The sequence below is a fragment of the Enhydra lutris genome, unplaced genomic scaffold (assembly GCF_002288905.1).
Source record: "Enhydra lutris kenyoni isolate GAN:26980312 unplaced genomic scaffold, ASM228890v2 scaffoldscaffold40, whole genome shotgun sequence".
NCBI classification, from domain to species: domain Eukaryota; kingdom Metazoa; phylum Chordata; class Mammalia; order Carnivora; family Mustelidae; genus Enhydra; species Enhydra lutris.
The window spans coordinates 4,427,056-4,449,805 of record NW_019154124.1 but is presented as its reverse complement, the minus strand read 5'-3'; the positions used below and the strand labels follow the sequence as shown (position 1 = coordinate 4,449,805).

The 22,750-nt window shown below is 43.7% G+C and overlaps 1 protein-coding gene and 1 pseudogene across 1 annotated transcript in view; both read left to right on the top strand.

Moving 5' to 3' along the window:
• LOC111155295 (LHFPL tetraspan subfamily member 3) overlaps nt 1-14,522 on the top strand; it is a 605,362-nt gene extending 590,840 nt beyond the window's left edge. The window contains exon 3 of the mRNA XM_022515435.1: nt 14,183-14,522. Coding sequence (XP_022371143.1) covers nt 14,183-14,211 — 29 coding nt within the window. The 3' untranslated portion in view covers nt 14,212-14,522. The remainder of the gene's footprint in view (nt 1-14,182) is intronic.
• Nucleotides 14,523-21,645: 7,123 nt separating this feature from the next.
• On the top strand, nt 21,646-21,933 carry LOC111155199 (annotated as a pseudogene).
• The last annotated feature ends 817 nt before the right edge of the window (nt 21,934-22,750 follow it).

Below are 22,750 nucleotides of genomic sequence, written 5' to 3'. Positions count from 1 at the left end.
TGAGCCACCAGGCACCACAGAATTTCTTTTTAAATAGTCCCTTCCCTCTTGTAAATTCTGTGCTAGAAGAGGACAGGCATTAAATAAAGCAATCTGACACACAAATAGGGTTTACCAATATACATCACACAGATAATATAATTAAAAACAATATCTTTCCCCCTGGAAAGCCTCACCATAACACTAGTAGAAAAAGAAAAATTCGGGTGCCTGGGTGGCTTAGTGGGTTAAGCCTCTGCCTTCGGCTTGGGTCATGATCTCAGGGTTCTGGGATCGAGTCCCTCATCGGGCTTTCTGCTCATCGGGGAGCCTGCTTCCTCTCTCTCTCTGCCTGTCTCTCTGCCTACTTGTGATCTCTCTCTCTCTGTCAAATAAATAAATAAAATCTTTAAAAAAAAAAAGAAAAAGAAAAATTCAGTGCTTAATACTGAAAAAGCATTAAACCAGAATGTGATACACAGCACAGGCAACCTGCTTGGAGAGGGCAAAGACAGAATGCAATTTCACCTTTTTATAAAGCCAAGCAGATATAACCCATCACATACATGTTTTCAGGATAAACGGTAACAAGTCCTCAAGACGATTTATTATAGACTGTTCACCCTAGATTTAGCTGGTTAATTGAGGGCGGCCATCTGTGTTAATTGGGTTCATGCACAGGAGAAATAAGCTTGCCTTATCTTCACGACAGAGGTGGTTTTGCAGCATGGAACAGGTACTGCTGAGGGGAGGCTCCCAGGCTCCCACGGAAACTGGGAGACGGGGTAGGGGTAGGGGGTTCCCTGGACAATTCTGTTTCAAAGAGATGGCTCCCGTCCTTGAGAAAGACATTCTTGCATCCTAAAGCTGCCAGAAGCGTTAGATAGTTTCTAAAAGGATTTACACACGTTTCAGACACAGAGAAAAGGTACAACTGCAAGATTTCCGCATGCTCTAAGAAAAGGGGAGTGGGGGGCTAGGTGCCGACCTGTTGAAACTCGACCTCACGGCAATCACCGTCAAACCAACCAGGGGAAGAGTTCACAGAGGACTCACCGTGTGGGAACTTAGGTGACGCCCACCACAGCTGGATAGGCAAGACTAGTCCACCCCCGTCTTACATGTGAGAAAACTAGGCCAGGTCACGTACTCAAGGTCACAGAGCCAGTAAGTAGTAAAATTGAAGCTCACACCCAGACAGTCTGTGTCCTGTGTCCCCAGTCTGAAGCGGTGGGCCATCCTGTCTCTGGGAAAAGTAAATGTTTCTGTGATTTACTGTCAGTTAGTATATATACGAGGTATTTCTGGAATGCCATAGTGTTACTTATACTATTGTGCATTTAAAACAAGAAACAAACAAACAAACAACAAAAAGCTACCTGCCAACATTTACTGAGCTCTTCCTATTTGCCAGGTTCACCTGTTAAGTCATAAATGCCTTACAAGCATCATCTTGGTCACAATCTTCAGGACAGCCTTGGGAAGGGGCACCCCCATTTTTCAAAGGAAGTATGGAGTGTGAAGGAAGTTCTCTAGTGTTACCCAACCAGTAAATGGTGGAATTAGAGTTCAAAGCCAGAGAAAACAGCTTCAGAACACATACATTTAGGGGCGCCTGTGTGGCTCCGTGTGTTAAAGCCTCTGTTTTCGGCTCAGGTCATGGTTCCGGGGTCCTGGGATCGAGCCCCATGTCGGGCTCTCTGCTCAGCGGGGAGCCTGCTTTCCCCTCTCATCCCCCACACCATCCCCCCCACCTCCACCTGCCTCTCTGCCTACTTGTGATCTCTGTCTGTCAAATAAATAAATAAAATCTTAAAAGAAAAATAAAGGAATTCTAAGCCAGAGAAAACGGCTTCAGAACACATACATTTAGCAATAAACTGTAGGCCTCCAAGAAAATCAGAAAATTTATATTATCCAGGAAGGTCAGTTGACTCTCAAGATAGTGTTTGGAGAAGAGAAAGCTTGTGAATGGAGCTTGTTGAGAGAGAAAGAGAGGGAGGGAGAGAGAGAGCAGGCTGCACAGGGAAATGATAGAAATCATCAGTCTTTCCCTGAACAGGAAGGCGAGGAAGCTCAGAAGGGGATGTGTGAGGCTGAATATTCAATATCAGCAGAGACAAATTTATTATTTTGAGAAGACGGCACATAGTTGGGTGGCATGATTTGCAATTCCGTGTGTGATAATACTCAATTTGGTTTTATTTTTATTTATATTGTAAAGGATTGTCATGACCACATAGTGAGGTGTTAGTCATGAGCTAGTTCATAAAATGGAAAGGCAAAACAATCATGAAAAATTTCCGAAGAGCACAGAGAAGTCGCTAAGCTAGGGCTGGCCCATTAAGATTGACACGGGATTTATTAGTTCTTGTGCACTGCACTAAGAATTGAGGATGCGGACGTCCTACCCTGCCATGCATATGTTTCTTGGGCTTCCTTAATAAAAGCCTTTCAACCTGTATGCAATATGGAATGGCTTCATGTTAAAAATGGGCAGTGACTATTATTAGGATGGAGAAACCAGCACCTGTTTTCTTGCTTGCAATAGATTCTGCAGTATTTCTCAATAGGGAGAAGAAGAGAAAGAAAAGAAAGTTCATGAATTAATCATCTAAATGCCTTCTCATGAATTACTTCCTAGAAAACGTCATGTGAGAAAGCGTTGAGCCTGATGTCAAAGTCCAGTCGTCTGCTGCCTGCAGGACTAGCACACAATTATCAGCACCTGATTCTTAGGCCACTTTCTGGCCCTTCTCAGTTAAGAAGGTCTACAGGAGTAGCCAGAATAGTTTAGCAAATCTCCTCCAACTCTCTGTGTTAACATCAATATGTCAGATCAAAAGGGAGGTAGGACACAGAAGAAGATAGGAAGAAAAGCAGAGAATATAAGCTTTTATCAAAAGTTTACACTTTTATACTTTGTACTTTTATACAAAAAGTTTGTACAAACCCAGTGTGGGGTTCCAGCTCAGAACCCCAAGTTCAAGAGCCACAAGCTCCTCCAATGGAGCCAGCCAGGCGCCCTGGTGTTCTGTTTTCTTTTGTTAAAGGAATAGAAAAACTAGGGGAAGAAAGGAAGAAAATGTGGTAAGGCTGTCTCAGATGGTACATTTTTCATTTCCCAGATACCTCTTCACGTATTTATACTACTGTATATTTAGTTAAAGCCAAGTGTTAAAAGCGCTGTCTGTGGGCTGAGGGTAGGAGTCACTCGCCCTCCGCTCCTTTATGGCAGTGTGGAAGGAACGGGGAGTCACCAGAAATCCACACTGAGTTTGCAGGTCACTGAGTACCTCTACTGGTTGCTCGAGATTTGTTTGGTCAGGTTTTCCATGGATGCCTGTGCCTGGTTTGGTTTTATTCAACAAACAACCTTTGAGCAACTGTGATCCACCAGGCACCTCATTAAGCTGGGAAGACAACAGTGAAGAGGCCACAATATCTGACTCAGGGAGTGCAGCCCAGGGCCTTGGCGGCACCTGGGAGATAGACATGCAGATTCTCAGGCTTTACCTTGGACCTATGGAATCCCAGTCTGCATTTGTAACAGGATCACCAGGTGATTCTGAGACAATATTGAAGTTTGAGGAGCACTGACCTGGTGGGTCATTGGCAGGGACAGGGGGATCCTCTATTTCTTAATTCCTCCATTGTGTCAACCGAGAAAGAATTCCCTGAAATTTAAGCTGAAATGTATTTATTTGGGAAGTTAGAATTGCATTTCGGGAGACACAGACTCAGGTAGAAATCTGAACTCTTGTTCCAAGGAAGACAACAGAAGGGGCAGAATTGTAAAGGCTAAAGGTCAGGAGTACGGTTCTTATTTAAGTCCTCTGTATAAAACAGAGATTGAAAGTAGGTTAACTAGGGGGGACCTGGGTAGATCAGTGAGTTAAGTGTCTGCCTTTGGCTCTGGTCATGATCCCAGAGTCCAGTGGTCGAGCTCCACATCGGGCTCCCTGTTCAGTGGGGAATCTGCTTCTCCCTCTGCTCCCTCTGCCTCTCCTTCTGGCTTGTGTTCTCACAAGCTTTCTCTCTCTCAAATAAATAAAATCTTTTAAAAAAACATGGTAGGTTAGCTAGGATTGGTTGGGTTAATATGTAAATGAGGGAGGGAAACTTGTGGAATCATTGGCTCCTTTTGGAAAAATGCTAATGATTCAGGTGTCAGGGTCAGGCGGGAGTTAAGTCCCAGCTATGGTCTTGCAGCTGGCAAAATGTTCAAGGTTCCTGGGATGCAGACGTGCATAAATTCCTCCTCCCTTATGGTCTCCTGACCCCATTTTAAAAAGAGACTCTCTTAGCTAGACTTGTTTGCTGCATCTTGAAATTTCCACTTATAATTGGTTCAGCAAGTATTTGCTGTTATAAATCAGGCCCTAAGTGCTGGGGGTACACTGTGAGCAAGACAGAGGAGGTCCTGAGAGCCTGGAGCTCACATTCTGATGCAGGGAAGGAATAGAAAACAAGAAAATATATGGCATAGTTAAAGATTGTGAGTAGTTCTATGAAACAAATAAACTGAAAATATGGTAGAAAGAAACCAGAATGAACTATTACAGAGTGCTAGAAGTTTTCAGGAGTAAGTTATTTCCATTTTCTATCTTGCTTTCTCTTCTTATCTTTTTTTAAAGATTTCACTTATTTATTTGATAGAGAGAGACAGCAAGAGAGGAACACAAGCAGGGGGAGTTGGAGAGGGAGAAGCAGGCTTCCTGCTGAGCAGGGAGCCCAACATGGAGCTCGATCCCAGAACCCTGGGATCATGACCTGAGCCAAAGGCTGACGTTTAATGACTGAGCCACCCAGGCACCCCTTGCTTTCTCTTCTAAAAATGTAAAAAAATGTAAATAGTCACTGCTCCTACCTGAAAAAAAGTCAAAGATTATAATACAGTAGATCACCCCCACCCTTATTTGCAGAAGTTATGCTGTAAGACCCCTGTAGATGCCTGAAACCACAGACTGTACCGAACCCTCAAAATGTATATATATATAAGGTTTTTCCTAATCATGTGTAGCTGCTGTAAAGTCTAATTTATAAATTAGGCACAGTAAGAGATTAACAACAGTAACTAATACTAAAACAGAACAATTATAAAAATACACTGTTATAAAAGTTCTGTGAATGTGGTCTCTCTCCAATCTTGGTGTCCTGTATTCATCCTTCTTGTGACGATGTGAGCTGATGCAATGCCTATATGACGAGATGAAGAGACTTGAATGACGCAGCCCTTGTGACACAGAGTGAGGCTACAATTGACCTCCTGATCATATGAAACCACAGAAAGCGAAACCATGGGTATGGGGGAACTACTGTATTTTTTCCTCCTTTCCTTTCTCCCGACTCCCTATCCTTCTGCCTCAGGAGCAATTACTAGCAATGCAGATGCCACCAAGCAGGCAGTCACATGCACTCACTCAGTCCCAAATAAAAATTTGGATGCAAAGTACATTATAGCACCCAGAGAGAAGTACTGGTATGGCCTTTCTGCTTAGGGTAAGAAGACATTAGAGAGTCTAGACAAACTGGTAACTGGGAGGTAGCTTCCTATCTGGCTGTCTTCCTGTAGCCCTGTGGTCAGGGGTGGGGAGTGTGCTGGTGGGGGCTCGGAGTGGGACGGTGGCATGAAAGTAAAGATTTAGCCAGTAAAGATGAAGTATACCCTGGCTTTCATCAACCCACTGGTCAATTACACAACAAACAACTCCAACAAATTCAGACCCTCTAATCACCTACAAAGCTAGTGGTAATCAAACGGCAGCCAAAATCAATATTGGACTTTTTTTTCTTAATCCAGCACCAAAGTATGTTGTGAGCATGTATTTCTTTTCTTTTCTTTTTTTTAAGATTTTATTTATTTATTTATTTGACAGAGAGAGAGAATGAGCGCAGGCATGGGGTGCAGAGGGGCAGAGGCAGAGGGAGAAGCAGACTCCCCGCTGAACAGGAAGCTGGATGTGGGGCTCGATCCCAGGACCCTGAGATCATGACCTGAGCTGAAGGCAGACGCTTAACTGACTGAGCCACCCAAGTCCCCCAAGCATACATTTATTTTCAACCCAGATCCAAACTTCCTACAGTCAGAGGGACAAACTAATGATTACTCATATAGAGACTATGGATGTAATAGGAAAATGGAAGTTGGGGTTTCAGGTGTTGCTTCTCTAGAAATTGTGTCAGGAAGAGAAAAAACAGAGATAGCAGTGCGTTCTCTGTCCTGGGAGCACTGTGCCACTGTCCAGCCACACTTGTCATATACAGCGTACAAAACACAGCAAATCTAAACCACAGCCAGAGAGAGGGTATTTGCCCACTGTTCCAGTGATCTATGCTATGGTAGCAAACTATCCCAAAACTCTGTGGCTTAAAACTGTATCAAAGCTTTGTTGGAAAAACTCATACCCTTTAAGACTGCTACTGACAACCACTTTTTCTTTTTTTTGAAGATTTTATTTATTGGGGCGCCTGGGTGGCTCAGTGGGTTAGGCCGCTGCCTTCGGCTCAGGTCATGATCTCAGGGTCCTGGGATCGAGTCCCGCATCGGGCTCTCTGCTCAGCAGGGAGCCTGCTTCCCTCCTTCTCTCTCTGCCTGCCTCTCTGTCTACTTGTGATCTCTCTCTGTCAAATAAATAAAATCTTAAAAAAAAAAAAAGATTTTATTTATTTATTTGTCAGAGAGAGAGAGGGAGAGCGAGCGAGCACAGGCAGACAGAATGGCAGGCAGAGGCAGAGGGAGAAGCAGGCTCCCTGACGAGCAAGGAGCCCGATGTGGGACTCGATCCCAGGACGCTGGGATCATGACCTGAGCCGAAGGCAGCTGCTTAACCAACTGAGCCACCCAGGCGTCCCATGACAACCACTTTTTTTTTAAGGATTTTATTTTTTATTTGATAGAGAAAACAAGAGAGCACAAGCAGTGGGAACTGTAGAGGGAGAGGGAGAAGCAGGCTCTCCACTGAGCAGGGAGCCGGATGTGAGGCTTCATTCCAGGATCCTGGGATCATGACCTGAGCAGAAGGCAGATGCTGAACCAACTGAGCCACACAGGCGTCCCCTGACAACCAATTTTATTATATCCCACAATTGTGTGGATCAGGAATTCACACGGAGCAATTCTTTTCTTCCATGTAGCATCAACTAGGGTAACTCAATGGCATTCAGCAGGTGGCTGAATGGCATGGAGGGCTCAAGATGACTTCACTCCTATGAAGCAAAGGCTGGAGAGCTGGGTTCAGCTGGGCCTCCCCACCCTCCATGTGCTACCAAGGCCTCACCCATGTGGTCCACTCCAGCAGAGGAATCAGAAACTGTCCTCAAAAAATGTTCAAGATCACTAATGATCCAAATCACAGGGCAAATCCAAACCACAGTGAGATGTCACCTCGTACACATTAGGATGGCTACTGTTACATTATAAAAATTCAACTGAGTACATCTTAAAGACTTGATTGGCTTTATTAATCAATTCATGAGTTGGGCCATATCTCATCTAGCCCAGTAGAGGGGAGTTCCAAAGTGGTACAGAAAAGAAAAGTGTTTTTAAAGGTAAGGAGCAGAAAAAAGGAAATTACTGGTTAAGAATCCATTGTTTTAGGCACGGTCACCCTCCTGAGGGGAATGGAAAGGGTTTATCGGTAAGTTTCCTTCTGTGGACCTGGTAATTTGCATGTTGACTGATTAAAGGTTAAAACTGTAGTTGGGTTGGGGCTCCTGGCTGGCTCAATCAGTGGAATGTGAGACTCTTGACCTTGGGAAGTGGGTTCAAGCCCCACCTTGGGTGTAGAGGTCATTTAAAAATAAAAGCTATGGGGCACCTGGGTGGCTCAGGGTGTTAAAGCCTCTGCCTTCAGCTCAGGTCATAATCCCAGAGTTCTGGGATCGAGCCCCACATCGGGCTCTTTGCTCGGCAGGGAGCCTGCTTCCCTCTCTCTCTCTGCCTGTCTCTCTGCCTACTTGTGATTTCTGTCTGTCAAATAAATAAATAAATAAAAATTAAAAAAATAAAATCTGTAATAAAAAAAAATTGTAGTTAGGTTAAGGATGAAGTCTTGGTTTACTGAGGGGACCTGGGTAGCTCGGTGGGTAAAGTGTCTGCCTTCAGCTCAGGTTATGATCTCGGGGTTCTGGGATCAAGCCCCATGTCAGGCTCCCGGCTCAGCGAGGAGTCTGCTTCTCCCTCTCTCCCCACTTGTGTTCTCTCTCTCTTTCTCAAATAAATACATAAAATATTTTTTTAAAAAAGTCTTGGGTTACTGACTTTTGGCCTTAACCTAACTGACACGATTTTGGGCCTGTAGTTTTATTTTTAACACTACTATTCCCCCCAAAGAAACAGAAAATAAGTGTCAGAGAGACAGGAAGAAATTGAAACCTTTGTGCAGCATTGGTATGGTTGTAAGAAGGTGCAACAGTATGGGGGGTTCCTCAAAGGATTAAAAGTAGAATTACCATACGATCCAGCAATCCCACTTCTGGGTATAGATCCAAAAGAATTGACAGCAGGATCTTGAAGAGGTATTTACATACCCGTGTTTATCACACTATAACCAGAAACTGGGTTTGCCTCTTGGTGGGTGATAAGCCAAAAGACACAACCACGTCAAAGAGTAGAAAAGGAAGGATTTCACTTGAAACAAGAAAGAACAGCAGGGATAGTTCCCAACAGCATCTCCCTGAACAACACTGGAGCAGTTTTAAGCTAAGGCTCACACATACTCATGGGAGGGCTGGCCAAGGAGTGTTCTGTACAGACTTGGGGCAAAAGTCTTCGTAAGTTAACAATGTCCAGGTCCTAGCTAATAGAAGTCACGAGGCCGGCAAAGGTCAGCATCATTCAGTCTCTGGTTCCAATTAGTCCAGTGTTCAAGTGCTCAAACTAGCTTATATCCTGCAAAAACAACTCAAGAATGTGTGTGAGGTCAGTTTTTCCTTTCGAAACAGCACTGAGAGTTCTACCACTGAATTCTCGTCTCCGATATGGTTAGGTTACCTCCATCCAGGCCTGGTCATGGCTGTTTGTTTTTACATTCTTCTCTTCCCTGAAAATCATCAGTTAGTGAAGTCTCTTTTTCTTCAGTTTTCACATACCCCAGGAAGTTCTGCAAGATATGAGCTTGGGCGAGTAGTGCTGCTCAGGCACCGATCACAAAACACCTGGGTTCCTACAGTGACTTTTCTTATGTCAAGAAAACATCAGGGAGGGACGCCTGGGTGGCTCAGTGGGTTAAGCTGCTGCCTTCGGCTCAGGTAATGATCCCAGGATCCTGGGATCGAGTCCTGCATGGGGCTCCTTGCTCGGCAGGGAGCCTGCTTCTCTCTCCGCCTCTGCCTGCTTGTACGCTCTCTCTCATTCTCATTATCTGATAAATAAATAAATAAAATCTTTTTTAAAAAAGAAAACATCAGGGAGCAAGAATTCCTGTCCCCTCAAAGATCCTTCTAGCTGGACTAAAAATCAAATTGCCATGCAACAGATTAACAGGAGAAAATCAAATTTAATAGGTGTACGCCGGGGGAATGCACATAGACATGGAAATTCCAAAGACAGGCAAAATGGGGTGGAGATGTCTTTCTGGGGGTAGAGGCCCAGAACATCAGAGGAACGCATACAAGGTGAGAAGAGCAAATGTTCGGTAACCAGATGTTTGCCCTTCCATACAGATGGGTCACTCAGATAAAACTGATGTGCGTTAATAACTCTTACTCTGGGAAAGACCCCCAATTTAGATTCTTCTCAGTAGTTAAGGGAGGTTTCTCTTGAGCCGGTGTAGTCACAGGAAGACAGATACCCTATGACCCCACTCCCAGGAGCCATTTCAAGTTGTCCAACTAGTTGGTAGACACAGAAGGAATGGCAGTTACTGCAGAATGGGGGAAGGGAGAAGAGAGGAGTGTTGTTTCAGGGACATGGAGTTTTAGATGTGCAAGATGGCGAAGTTCTGGAGATTTGTCTCACAACAATGTGAGTATAGTAAACACTCCTGAACTGTGTAATACCTCAAAGTGATGGTTAGATGGTGAATTTCATTTTTATTTTATGCGTTTTTCTGCCACAACAACAACAAAAATAAACTGCCAATACTTTTTTTTTCCTTTTTTAATCGCTTTGTTTATTTTAGAGACAGAAAGAGAGCTGGGGGTGGGGAGCGTGCAGAGGGAGAGAATCTCAGATGTGCTGCTGAGCGGAGAGTTGGACGCTCTCAGGGTTCCATCTCACAACCAATGGGATCATGACATGAACTGAAATCACCCGTGGGAGGCTCAAAAGACTGAGCCATCAAGACGCCCCTGCCAGTTCTCTTAAAGCCCAGATTCAAAGGGAGAGGAACAGAGCCCCACCCCCCATCCCTCCATGCACCCCCTAACCCCCAATAAGAAGAATGCTAAAGAATCTGCAGCCACCTTTACTGTGCTGTGCCCACCTCGGGGCACATCCTGTCTAGTGCACCTGGGGACACAGAGAGCGAGGCTTTATTTCCAGGTGCCTGTTTCAGCCTCCGGGAGAGGAAGGATGTCGGGAGGCCCCAGGAGGGGTGGGCGTGGTTTGAAACAATGGAGTGGGAAGAAATGGCCAAGCTTGTACAGCCAATGAGAGAAAATGGACTGGACCGCCTCCCTTCCTCATTTTCCCAGCAAAGATTCAGTGAGCCATTCTGCTGAAAGCCTGACCGCTCCCACCCCAAGCGTTTTCCTCCCTAAGATGCCTGCCCCCTCCCCCCGCCATCCCGACGGTGGGGGCCTGTGGGCCCTCATTGAATAGGTTGATAGGAACAAGGAGCAGAAGCGGACCACAGGAGACCTTGCAAAGTCCGCAAACACAGGGAAAATTCAGCCACGCAGCATTTAGATAGTCTGGACAATGTGGACATTATAAACGCCGCTCTCCTGAGCAGCGACTCAAAGGACAGCTTCGCGAAGGGTTTGCAAAGAGCCCTTTAGAAACAGAACACGGACGACTCAGAGCCCCGTGACGTGTTATAAGGACAAACCCGACTGAACAAAGATCCAAAGCAGTGTTGAATGACTTATTTGTTCAGTCCTGCTCTGTGCAGACCTGGGAGGATATGACATCTTTTACATTGCCTCCCCTGAGCTATGCAATAGCCACGGGGCATGGGAAATGCGAGCAAAAGTTCGGAAAAGAAACCATGTTTTAGGAAGCGGACATCACAGTGTAACCAGAGGAGGGCTTCCCCACCATTCTGCAGACCACGCGGGTAGCCGGGTCCCTGGCCTGGAGAAATGACGGCCACATCCGGAGAGGAAAACCGGCCTTTTCAACTCCTCCACCCACTGGCTTCCCAAATCTGTGTGCAGGCCCGCCCTTCCCAAGCCTCAGGTGGGAGATTTCTCACCACGTTTGCTATTTAAGCATCCTAGGGGCATTCTCCTTTTGCTGCTCCCGGCAAAGTGTTTTCCTGATATTGTGTGGGGAGTGTTTGTGTTCCAATCACCACCAGCAGGAGCAGGCTGGTTGTTTTCAGCCTTGCAGTCTGTAGGATTCTCAAATACCCTGGGACTCCTGTTGAATGGTGGTATCATGAACTAGGAAGAAAAAAATATGGTGTTTGTAACGTCTGAGGAACTGAGACTCCAAGCAGAGATATTCCCAGGAGGCCCTCGCTGGAGAATGAGTGCCTCCTTCAGTCTTGGACCCTAGGAGCCTCCCTGGCGCCACCCAAGTCCAGCCTCGATTTCTGGCTCCTCTCATTCCCATTCACTCCGTGGCTCCCCACCCAGCCTTGACACTGCAGGTGGGGAGTGCAATTCCGAGACTAACCAAGTCAACAAAGAAGAGACCTTGAAGAGGGAAGGGTTGAATAATCAACGGTGAGGTCAGTCAGGGATCCAGTGAGGGATCTGGTCACGTGGACGGAATGGGTAATCCAAGATGGCAGCAGATCCAAGGATTGGTGGTGACTGACCCACCTTGGGCAGCCGCTAACTGGGTTAGACCACCCAACAGTGGAGTGTGAACAGGAACCTTGTGAGATTAGCCCCAGATGTTCTCTTCCTACAAGAAGGCTCAGGATCTTTACAGGGAAATGACCCCCACCTTGCAGAAAGCTTCCTTCTCCTCCTCAGGTTTGGGTGTCAGTGCTGGGGGGCAGAGGGGGCTGATCGAAAGCCCTTCCACCCCTGTGTGCTCTCTTCCCAGCCCACTGTGATGTCGTAAAGTCAAATCAGGCAGCTTAGAGCCAGGGAAAAAGAGAGTGGGAGTTTCAGGTTCCTGGATGCCAACCAATGGTTCACACCAAAGCATGCTTTTCTGTCATGAAACTGGGGGTGTTTTTATTTGTGGATGTCCAGAAAATGAGAGCTACCTTCTTGCCTTCCTCTTCCCCTGCATCACCCACATAGGGCCTGGCACTTCCATGTACTACCTTCTCTTCCTGTGTGCGTACCTACCTTTTCAAAACTCATTCCCCTCTTCTGCTTCATGTGTTTATAACCGGCACCCATTCCTCCCTCTCCCCCATCCCAGCTAACACCTTTCGTGGATCTTACTAGAAAACCTGGACATTTTGCTCTGTGCATTTGAATAGAAAAATATTCAGAGAAAAATAGAAAAAAAAAATAGAAAAAAATTAGAGCACTGAAATCGTAGACACACAAACTTGACTTTGGATTCCATCTAGCAAGACCAGCTCCTGGACAGCAGAGCAGAGAGCACTCAAGGTTCAAAAGCACCTATAACTGCATGTAAAACCCGTGGGCTGCCTTTGTCGCTTTTAATAATATCCGAAGAAAGCATTCCCTTCCATAGGGCTTCTACCAGCGTGATGCAATCTCAGAGAATCATTACAGATTAATCATCATTAGGACAAGATCCTATTTCAATTATCCCCTGTGTCGTCCAGGTACATCAACTGAGCAACTGAGTTCTCTCACTGAGAGAATTTCATTGGAACCATAATGTGCATAAGATATCTTAAAGTGTTTTAAAGTGTACCGGAAAACAACAAGGGGATAAGTGCTCGAAAGGACAGAATCTTCCAAAGGTTTCTCTAGCCCTCATTCAGAAACCATAATCTTATCTTGTGATGTGGAACGAGGACTGTAACTGAATAATGGACCGATTGTTTTATTATCATATTTGTTTCTAAGTACTCTGTGATGAAAACAGCCCAGCAGGCTATTTCTTTCAGCCCAAATTTGGCCAGCTAGATGCATTTACCCATCTTCACAACATACAAGGGACCCTTAAGCCCTGGTTAGCAGTGCCGAAGTATATGGAGATCGTCCAGAGAAAGGAATCAATTGTACTATTTGTAGTCATCTTATCAGTATAGGAATAGTCTCTAATAGTGGGCTGGACAAAAGGAAAAGCAGGTTATCCCCTGAGAATTTGTTCTAAAGAAAGAAGTTGAAAGAACAAACAGCTTTCTATGCCAAGATACTTTTCTTGATAACAAAAAAAAAGGGTGGGGGGGGACCTACCTACCATCTGCCAGTGGTCAAACAGTTGAGAATGTGATACTGAGCTTGGAGTGAAAGGAATGAGATTGGAATGGAATATTCTGCAGCTCTTAGAAACTGATGTTGGTGGGGCATCTCACTGGCTCAGTTGATAGAGCATGCAACTCTTGATCTCGAGGTTGTGAGTTCGAGCCCCATGTTGGGTGTAGAAATTACTTCAAAATAAAAAACCATTAATAAAAAGGGAAGGAAGTTGATGCTGATGATGCAGAGTGGAAATGCAGAAAATTGTGATTCCAACTGTATAAAATAAAGGGCACATTTGGATACGGAACGGAAAGATCCATGGGAAAAAAGCAGTGTCTCCTTTGCAGCTGTTACCATGTTGATTGCATAATAAATAACACCTGGAAAGAAAAGGAAAACGCTCAAGTGAGACATTTTCTGTGCCAGGCAGAAAAATTGTTGATGCTCGGGATCATTTCACATTCTTCCTTGCTCCTTCAAAGCAGCCTGTAATCTTCGCCCAGATTTGGGGAACACACATTTCTGGGTGATGGGGGGGTCCCCTTGCCAGAAGACTGTGTGCCGTTTGGTTATGGAACAGGTGCCTCAAACTTTTCAGGCTTCTTTAAAACAAATCTAAAGTGCATTTGAACCATGTGCTGGTGTGGTTTTTCTGTGACAGCTATGCACAAAAATCTTGCTGACAGAAAATGATGCATTTTTTTTCTTTCTCTCTTTCTCTTTCTCCTCCCCCTGCCCCCCCTTTCTGCAGTTCTGCTAAGCCAATATTCTCTAGAATGAGCACAAAACAAATCAAATAACAGCTAAACAAATCGAATAAGAGCTTTTGTACATCAACATCAAGAAGGAAGACTTGCGAGAAATCAGAGTACAGAGACAGATCTGGATGAGAGTGAACCATCTACTTGTCAAGGCACCTTCTAAATCTGGACCGGCAGAGATGGCAGTGATTTTCTGGAAGGAGATGTGATAATGGATTAAACATCAGCTCATGGGAAGATATCGTCGAATAAGATCAGATCACATTCATGAGAAGTCACATTCAGGAAATATTTTAAGAGAAAGGAATATTAATGTGCTAGAATTAACATGTAAAATATATATGTACTGAGGTTTGTAAACTGTCCTTTTTTAATCAAACCGAAAACAAAAAGCTTTAATCTTTCAACCTTCTTTTAAAAAAAGGCAGTCAATCCTAAATTATTCCTATCTCAATAGCCAAGAGGCTGATCAAGCATCATTTTACAGAGGAAGGCAGCTTAGGAAAATGCCTCAGCGTATTTTCACAGGAGCCATGATCTTTGGTTCTCCATCTCTGCCGTGCGTTTATTTCACTGTGTAATTAGTAAAACCACTCAGTTCAGAGATGTAACACTTCAAACTTTTTACAGAGTCTGTGTTCAGTTTAATCTGTCTGTACAAGTTATTACTGAGAAAGTGTTTCTGACATATACTAGAACTCCATCAAGCTGTATATTACAGGAAGTACATCTTTACATCATAGGTCCCTGAGCAACCTAGCTATCCCTATCTTTCAGGAAACAGCATCAGGGAACTCTGAAAAATATAGAAAGCTCATTTTCACCTTGGATGCTCACATGTAATATATAGGCTGCTATCAAATAAACACTTTTTTTCTAATTCTCCCTACATAAGAATTTAATATACTTTATAAATAGGCATCTAAAAGCTCTCCTTTTTTTTTTCTCTATTTCTTTGCTGTACTTGTCATCAGAAATCCATAGCCTTTTTTTCCCTTACTAACAGGTCTCATTTTTGTTTTAAAAAAAAATCATTCCATTAAGCCTATTTCTAAATGATAGTAAGTGGTACTAACAAAATAAATAATAATTTAATAGCCTTAGAAATAAATGAATATATACTTATACAGGTCAAGAAACTTGGTAGGAGTAAGTTGCCTGTTTGTTTACTAATGTTGGTTTCAAGAATACTCAGATTTCTTTGAGTTGGTTGATATTTGGAAGTAGTTCCAACTGGTCACTTGTCTTCAACAATCTTTTGCTCCCAGGCTTCCCCCACCATAACCCTCATCACATATCTCACCGATATGCAGAAAAATACGTAATACTGTAGTAGCCAACTTCTTGAGAATGGGCACAAGCTAAAACGTACATGCCAGAGGGGTAATCAGTGTGAGCCAAACCATGCTCTATACCTGAGTAAAACATGGAAACGTAGAATGCCTTCATTTTTAAACTCAAAATTACGATCGAACTAATATACATCCCTGGAACGCCAGAGGGAGGATAAGACAAGAAGTGATACAGATAGGAGCTGATTTCTTGTTCCCTGTCTCTCTACAGACAACACTCCCATTTTTACCAAATGTTTCTGGTACTAGCTATCTTTTCACCCTAAATGAGATTATGTTTTAAATGGCTAAGAATATATTACAGATATTCTCAAATGAGTGAACCCCAAATCACAAAGATGTGGGTTTTCTAAAGAACCAGATTAAGGAAATACTTATTATCTCTAAAGGATTAGCCATTCTGGGAGTTACCTGTTACAGTAAATATTAGCTCTCCCCCTGCATTCCAAACACCCTCCTTATGAAACTTAATTACACACAACTTTTCAAGAATTCATCTTTTATTTAAAGGGAGGTACCTCTCTATCTACAAGAAAATTAGAAAGTGTCAGTTTTCTCTAATCCGTGTAAATTACAGATTCCACTGGGAGCCCTCCATCACTGATAGTGATGTTTACGAAAATGAAAAAGTGCTTCCTATCCACATGCAAATGTTTTGTAAAATTTTTTTCTGTAAGACCTAAGTGTAATTTAGCATACCACAGTGCTCTGAGGAGGGTCATCGATGATGTACCATTTGTACATAGGTAATACACCTGTAAATCACTAAGTGTTAAGAAGTATGTTTTTATCTTTTTAAAAAAAAAATGTGACTCCCTTTCTCATTCTGTTCTGTTGTATTGCGTCCAAAAAGTTGTGTGTAATTTTTTTAAGTTCCAGGAAATGTAAAGAAATTTGTTGGAATATCTGAATTTCTGTAAAAAATAAAAATAAAAATAAGATTTTGTTATTTAAAAGAGGGCTTGGTGATATGGCACACACATTCATCGCATTCAGTGTCTTCGCCTGGTGAGCCAGTGACAACACCATGATTTGACCAAAACATCTACAATTCAGAAAAACTCCTTTGTGCGGTGCCCCTGGGTGGTTCTGTCGGTGAAGCGTCCAACTCTTGATTTCAGCTCAGCTTGTGATCTCGGGGTGGAGAGATCCAGCACTGCGTCAGGCTCCACACTGAGTGTGGAAGTTGCTTGAGATCCTCTCCCTCTGACCCTCCCCCCCACACTTGCGTGTGCACACATGCGTGCACATGCTCGCTCTCTCTCTAATAGCAAGAAAACAAATTAAAAAGAAAGAAAAAAAATCTCCTTTCTGTCAGATTCCATAATGTTCACCAACAGCAGACATTTATTAGGTAGGCAGGACCCTCATTTAGAAGGCATGATTAACATCCCCAGACCTGGGGCGCCTGGGTGGCTCAGTTGTTAAGCATCTGCCTTCTGCTCCAGTCATGATCCCAGTGTCCTGAGATCAAGACCCGCATCAGGCTCCCTGCTTGGCAGGAAGCCGGCTTCTCCCCCTCCCACTCCCCCTGCTTGTGTTCCCTCTCTCAATGTCTCTCTCTCTGTCAAAAAAATAAATAAAATCTTAAAAAAAATCCCCAAACCTCTTCTAGCCGGTATAGACATACCTAAAACTGAATGTTCATATACTCAGCAGAATGAAATCAGCAAGTAAACAGCCAGACTGCTTAAGTAAAACTTGACCTGAAATAATAAATTGCTCAGTGTCCACTCGGCAAACTGAAAACAGCCACCTGCTCCTCGGCCACGAGCAAGCCTTTCCCAGCTATTCATGTTGAATGTGTGCTGTCTAGGCGGGCTCCGGTGCCCCCTCTGTCACTTACTATAGGATTCTGAACACCTCTCAGCCTCAGTGTCCTTATGTATAAAATGGACACAAGTAATAATACCTGGCCCCACAGTGTTGTGAGGATATACATCAAGTTAGAGCGTTGTTATGCCTCACTGGTCAGAGATATTCAATGAATGTGAATTCCTTACCCTCTTCTACATTCATGACATTCAAGACCTAGAAGAAAAGAAACACAAAACATGGTTTCTGCTTTCAAAATACTGAGGATGGGGGCGCCTGGGTGACTCAGTCGTTAGGCGTCTGCCTTCGGCCCAGGTCATGGTACCAGGGTCCTGGGATAGAGCCCTGCATCAGGCTGTCTGCTCGGCAGGAAGCCTGCTTCTCCCTCTCCCACTCCCTCCGCTTGTGTTCCCTCTCTCGCTGTGTCTCTCACTGTCAAATAAATAAAATCTTTAAAAATAAATAAATAAATACTGAGGATAATTAGAGTGACATCAGCAGGGATTGAAAAATCAGATGCCTAGAGCGGCCAGGTAGATATGTGAACTAACATAGCAGAACGAGATGGGGCAGGGAGTAACGGGCACTGTGGAGCACTAGGAGGCCCAGGTCCCGTCTAAAAAGAATAAATAGCTAATACTCAGTTCTCGTCATTCAATAAACGTGTACTGAGTCCCTCCTGTGTGCCAGGAACTGTTCTAAATCCTGAGAAGATGGTGGTAAACCAGACGAGCAAGGTCCCTGCGCTTAGAGGTCTTGGGTTCTAGTAGGAAAAGAGACCATTGGCAGGGAAATGTCATCTAAGAATAGGTGCCCTCGAGAAAATGAGAACATGATGATGTGAGGGAGACATGGAGAGGCTGATCGAGGAAGGCAGCTGTGAAAACGTGGCATTTAAAGTGAGATGGGGGGGCGCCTGGGTGGCTCAGTGGATTAAGCCTCTGCCTTCGGCTCAGGTCATGATCACAGGGTTCTGGGATCAAGCCCCGCATCGGGCTCTCTGCTCAGCGGGGAGCCTGCTTCCTCCTCTCTCTCTGCCTGCCTGTCTGCCTACTTATGATCTCTATCTGTCAAATAAATGAATAAAAAATCTTTAAAAAAAATAAAGTGAGATGGGGGGTGGCATCTGGGTGGCACTGTCGGCTGGGTGGCTGACTCTTGTTTCAGCTCAGGTCACAATCTCAGGGTCACGGGGTTGAGCCCCATGTCAGGCTCTGCGCTGGGTGTGGAGTCCTCTTGGGATTTTCTCCCTCTTCTTCTGCCCCTCCCCCAGCTCCCTAAATAAATAAATAAACACAATCTTCCAAAAAATAAAAATAAGGTGAGATCAGAAGAAAGGGGGGAGGTCCCATGCCACACAGGGGGAGCCACAAGTCAGAGGCTCTAAAGTAGGAATAAGGTCACTAGGCTTGAGACACAGTCAGGCGACAGTGGCCGGTGACTGGAGCTGAACCATGAATGAGGTAGGCCAGGATAGCTGGTGCTGTTGTTAAGGGTGAGGCAAAGTTGCGGAAAGCAATGCAAGCTACTTTATGATTTTAAAGATTACTCTTGGGATGGGGCGCCTGGGTGGCTCAGTGGGTTAAAGCCTCTGCCTTCGGCTCGGGTCATGATCTCGGGGTCCTGGGATCGAGCCCCGCATGGGCTCTCTGCTGAGCGGGGAGCCTGTTTCCTCCTCTCTCTCTCTCTCTGCCTGCCTCTCTGCCTGCTTGTGATTTCTCTCTCTGTGTGTCAAATAAATAAAATCTTTAAAAAAAAAAAAAAAAAAAAAAAGATTACTCTTGGCTTCTGCATCTAGCAGTATACACTAGATGCTCTAAAAAGCCTTCTTTACGTAATACTCCCAGGACTTGGATAAATGACAATGAGCTTATTTTTAATACACAGCTTAGGTTGCAAGAAAGTAAGAGAAATCCCAAAGGCATTTAAAAAAGAAGAGTAAACTGAAAACTGAGCGTGAAGTGTAAGCCAGTGCTTAGAAACTGGGACTGCCTGAAGGCAAATGCATACATCAGAGTGGGAGGTGGGAGGCTGAGCCTTGGGCCACTGGAAATGGATGAGCTGAACTTGAGAGTCCCGCCTGAAAGCAGAGCACTTGAAAAAGGTTGCCACCTCCGGACCAGTGCAGTGTGGGAACGATGTTCATGCTAGCAAACAAAAGAAGTCTTGTCAAAAATTAAGTCTTCTCATTAGCTCTAGATGGATTTGCTGTGGCAAGCGGGGTAGAAAGAAAAAGAAGAGTTACCCTCGGAAATGTTTAACCCATGGATATGAACCTCCCCCAATCTGGAATTCAATCTTACACTCTTACATTCTTACTCTTACACTCTTAAAAACCAAGAAATTAAAGAATTTGCCAGAGCCCTGGTAGCTGGCAAATTCAAATATACACCATTTTGGAAGGAAAGCATCTTTGTAACATAGATCTCACCAATTCAGCTCAACAAAGTATGTGTTCACAATTTGTAAGTTACTACACATACGAATAAGCCACAAGAGAGAATCAGCAGAAATCATGAATGACAGACTTACTGCCTCATAGATTTTAGATATTGCAATTACCAGACCCGGTATATAAAATAATCATGTCTTATATGTAAAAGAAATAAAGATGGTATCTACTTGAAAAATATAAAGAAGCCAGTAGATATAATCAGTTAGACTTGAAGAGAAACAAAAAATTTCTTAGAATTGAAAAAAATCATCATTGAAATTTAAAATATGGTGTATCATTGAAATATAAACTAGGTATAACAAAAGAGAGAACTTGTCAACTAGAAGACAGATCTAAAGAAAGCACCCAGAATGTAATACAGAAAGCCAAGACTAGAATATGAAAAGTGGTTCAGCAACAGAGAAGATATGTATGTCTAATCAGAAAATATATATGTCTAATTCTAGTAGGAGAACCAGAATAAGGGAAAGACAATATTTGAATAGAAATTGGCTGAAATGTTTCCATAAATGATGAAAGGTATAAATCCACACATAGGAAGCACAATAGTCATCACTCAAGATAAATAAAAAGTAAATTCAAACATGACAGTAAAGTGTAGACCGAAGAAAGAGGAAGGACCATGAAAGTAACCGAAGAGAAATGTCATACCACATACAAAGGAATCATTTCTAAACTGATCATAAATTCCAGAGACATGGGGTGCCTGGGTGGCTCAGTGATTAAAGCCTCTGCCTTTGACCCAGGTCATGATCTCAGGGTCCTGGGATCAAGTCCAGCATCGGGCTCTCTGCTCAGCAGGGAGTCTGCATCCCCCACCCCTGCCCTTCCTGCCTCTCTGCCTACTTGTGATCTCTCTCTCTCTGTCAAATAAATTTTAAAAATCTTAAAAAAAAATTCCAGAGACATTAGCATATATACACAAAGTGCCAAAGTAAAATAACTCTGTCTAAAATTGTGTTTCAGCAAAAGTTGTCGAAGACCAAAAACGACATACAGTCATCTTGAGATGAACAAAGCTAAGGGGATTACCAGCAATAAAGCTACACAGAAGGAATTCCTGAAAACGAACCTAGAAGTAAGGTTCAAGATGCAAAAAAGAGTAGAGAGCAAAGAATTTGGTACGTAGGTAGGTAGGTAGGTAGCATTGTACAAAATAATAATAAAACATCTAATTTACAGAATTTTTAAAAATGACAACTAAAATACTGGATAACCATACCATGTCAGTTGAGATGAGATGACCAGAGTTTAAGGCATTTATGTTAATTGGAAAAAGAGTTAAGATACAGATTAATAAGTCATAACTAGCAATTGGTTATTTTTTTAAAGATTTTTATTTATTTATTTGACAGAGATCACAAGTGGGCAGAGAGGCAGGCAGAGAGAGAGGGGGAAGCAGATTCCCCGCTGTGCAGAGAGACCGATGCGGGGCTCGATCCCAGGACCCTGAGATCATGACCTGAGCTCAAGGCAGAAGCTTAACCCACTGAGCCACCCAGGTGCCCCAAATTGGTTATTTATAAAGGGCCAGGTATATGTAACAATTCGTTTAGCCCTCATACCAACCTTATAAGTTAGATACTGTTGTTATCCTCAGCTCACAGATGAAGAGACTGTGGCACAGAAGGTTTAAATAATTTAGACAAGGTCACACAGCTAGTGAGCAAAGGCATGGACTTGGTGCATTTCCTCCATCCATCCTTTGGAGCGTATAAAGCTCACGTTTGGTGGCTGCCAGGGACCGAGCCCCAGCCCAGGCCAATAGGGTAGTAGCCACTGGCCTGACCACTGCCACTGCAGGATTGGTAGCCACTGTGTTTTGCCAGTCATGAACCAGATGGAGCCCCAAATAAAACAGGTTTTTCAGTCTCCCAAAATCTGCCTTTCGTGGTGGCTATCGGCGGGGGGGGTGGGGGGGGGGGTGGTTTGAGCGTAAAAAAACAAAACAAGAAGCAGCGTTATTACTAGGCAAAAGCCCTCCTGCCGAGAAAGGGAAAATAAGAGCTGCTCATCGATGAAGTATGCTTTTAAATCACCCAACAAGGGAGGATCTCCTTATATGGCAGCCAAAATCCATAAAGCTAAAGATTTATTAGAAGGTCAAGCTAAAAAATGAAGTAAATGTGTGATGAATTCTAAGTTCTTGTTGATTTATGCATACAAGTGGCAGCTTTTTATAATAAAATGCCTCAAAGCTACAAAAGAAAAGTGTAGGAAAAGGAGAAAAAATAAAAAGCACAATGTAAGGGGCACACCTAGGTGGCTCAGTGGGTTAAGCCTCTGCCTTCAGCTCAGGTCAGGATCTCAGGGTCCTAGGATGGAGCCCCAAGTCAGTCCGTGCACTCAGCAGGGGTCAGCTTGGGGGTTCGCTCTCTCTCCCTCACCCTCTGCCCCTCCCCCCATGAGTGCATGCTCTCTCTCTCTCTCTCTCTCTCAAATGAATAAATAAATCTTGTTTAAAAAGAGAGATATAGGGGCGCCTGGGCAGCTCAGTGGGTTAAAGCCTCTGCCTTCGGCTCAGGTCACGGTCCCAGGTCCTGGGATCAAGCCCCGCATCGGGCTCTCTGCTCAGTGAGGAGCCTGCTTCCCTTCCTCTCTCTCTGCCTGTCTCTCTGCCTACTTGTGATCTCTGCCTGTCAAATAAAATAAAACAAGATAAAAAATCTTAAAAAAAATAAAAATAAAATAAAAAGAGAGATATAAAACATGACACAGAAAAAATGAAAATAAAAGGATAGAAAAAAATATATAGTAGACAAATACTAACCAAAAGAAAGCTATATTAATAGCAAACCAAAAAATAAAGAATGAAAAATATTTTCAACAATCAAAACAATCACTACACAATAGTGAGAGTCTCAACTCACCCACAAAATAGTAGAATTCTAAACATGTGTGCATTTAATAAGATAGCTTCAAAATGTGTATAGCAG